The sequence below is a fragment of the Penaeus monodon genome, chromosome 34 (assembly GCF_015228065.2).
Source record: "Penaeus monodon isolate SGIC_2016 chromosome 34, NSTDA_Pmon_1, whole genome shotgun sequence".
In the NCBI taxonomy this organism is placed as follows: domain Eukaryota; kingdom Metazoa; phylum Arthropoda; class Malacostraca; order Decapoda; family Penaeidae; genus Penaeus; species Penaeus monodon.
The window spans coordinates 12,953,832-12,955,010 of NC_051419.1; the positions used below are offsets into that span (position 1 = coordinate 12,953,832).

Sequence of the window (1,179 nt, forward strand, 5' to 3'; positions counted from 1 at the left end):
TCAGTCTGACTTTCTAATGTTTTTTTCATCTTGTCTTCTGGGCTGTGTGGCATGCTAAGCAAAATATAGCTAAAAGTTTTATTTACATGCATTGTGCTCACACTATGCTCAAAATTTCTCGATCCAAAAGGGGTTACTGCTAAAATTCTGTGCAGTAGGGATAACTCTTTACAAGAGATGGTTATATATATTTGCTATTACAATAAATATGAAATTCCCTAAATTAAAATTCACAATTCTTGTTCTTTTGAACTATAACTTCACAGTGAACTAAAGGGGAAAATAGTGCAATCTATCATGACTTATTTATGCCACAATTCTTGTTTCTAAAGCATTAAAGGATACACTGAAATCATTATTTTCCTCATTCTTAAACATGAATGCGAGTAAAAAAAACTCGCATCTCACATCTATAAAGTACTTACCAGGATATGCTGGAAATCGTATTTGAGCTGATCCACTCTATACTTTGCATTCATTCGTCTAGCTGGAGGTTCTTTGTTTATCAAGATGTCTAACCGATTGCAGATGCTGAAGAAATAATTTCTTACTTTAAAATACAATATATTCATCAGATCATGGCTTTTGCCACTGTAATGGTTAGAGCTGCAAAGGAAATCCCAAAGCATTTCAAAATAATTTCTTGAAGGTTGACAGCAAAACTGACAAAGAAGGTAGTTAAGTTCATCTTACTAAAAGTAAAATTAAACTGCTTTCTCATTATTCACTAGTAGATTACTCTCAATTAACAAAATATCACTAATCAAAAACAGTGTAAAGACATTAGTCAAAATTACTGGCACCTAAAAAAGTATAGCAATAGAAATACAATATTCTTTGCATGTAAATTGCTCTATATCTATATATTTTATAAAGAAAGCCAACAATTTCTGTCTTGTCTAGAATGTCTTTATCCATCTGTCTTACTGCTTTACATATATAATTTTTGTTATCTTCTGTTCTTGTCCCTTGGGGTATTTATAAATAAAACAACCCAGTAACACAACAACATGCACTTTCATCCACCTACGAGTGCACTGTGTCTAGCTTCTGCACCACAGAAGACTCTACTTCGCTGTACTCCTCTGGTGAATGTGACCGCTCAAGTCTGTTCAGATCAGTGTGGGAAATCTCTTGAAGTAGTCTGTTGGTTTGGTGATAGAGCACTTCCATTTTTGC

The 1,179-nt window shown here is 33.5% G+C and overlaps 1 protein-coding gene across 1 annotated transcript in view; it reads right to left on the reverse strand.

The window, feature by feature from the left end:
- The window catches only part of LOC119594607 (Golgi SNAP receptor complex member 2-like), a gene marked incomplete in the record, with an annotated part of 19,085 nt that overhangs the window by 3,676 nt on the left and 14,230 nt on the right, over positions 1-1,179 (reverse strand). Inside the window, 2 exon segments of the mRNA XM_037943658.1 lie at positions 426-531; positions 1,031-1,179. Of these exon segments, the coding sequence (XP_037799586.1) occupies positions 426-531; positions 1,031-1,173 (249 nt within the window).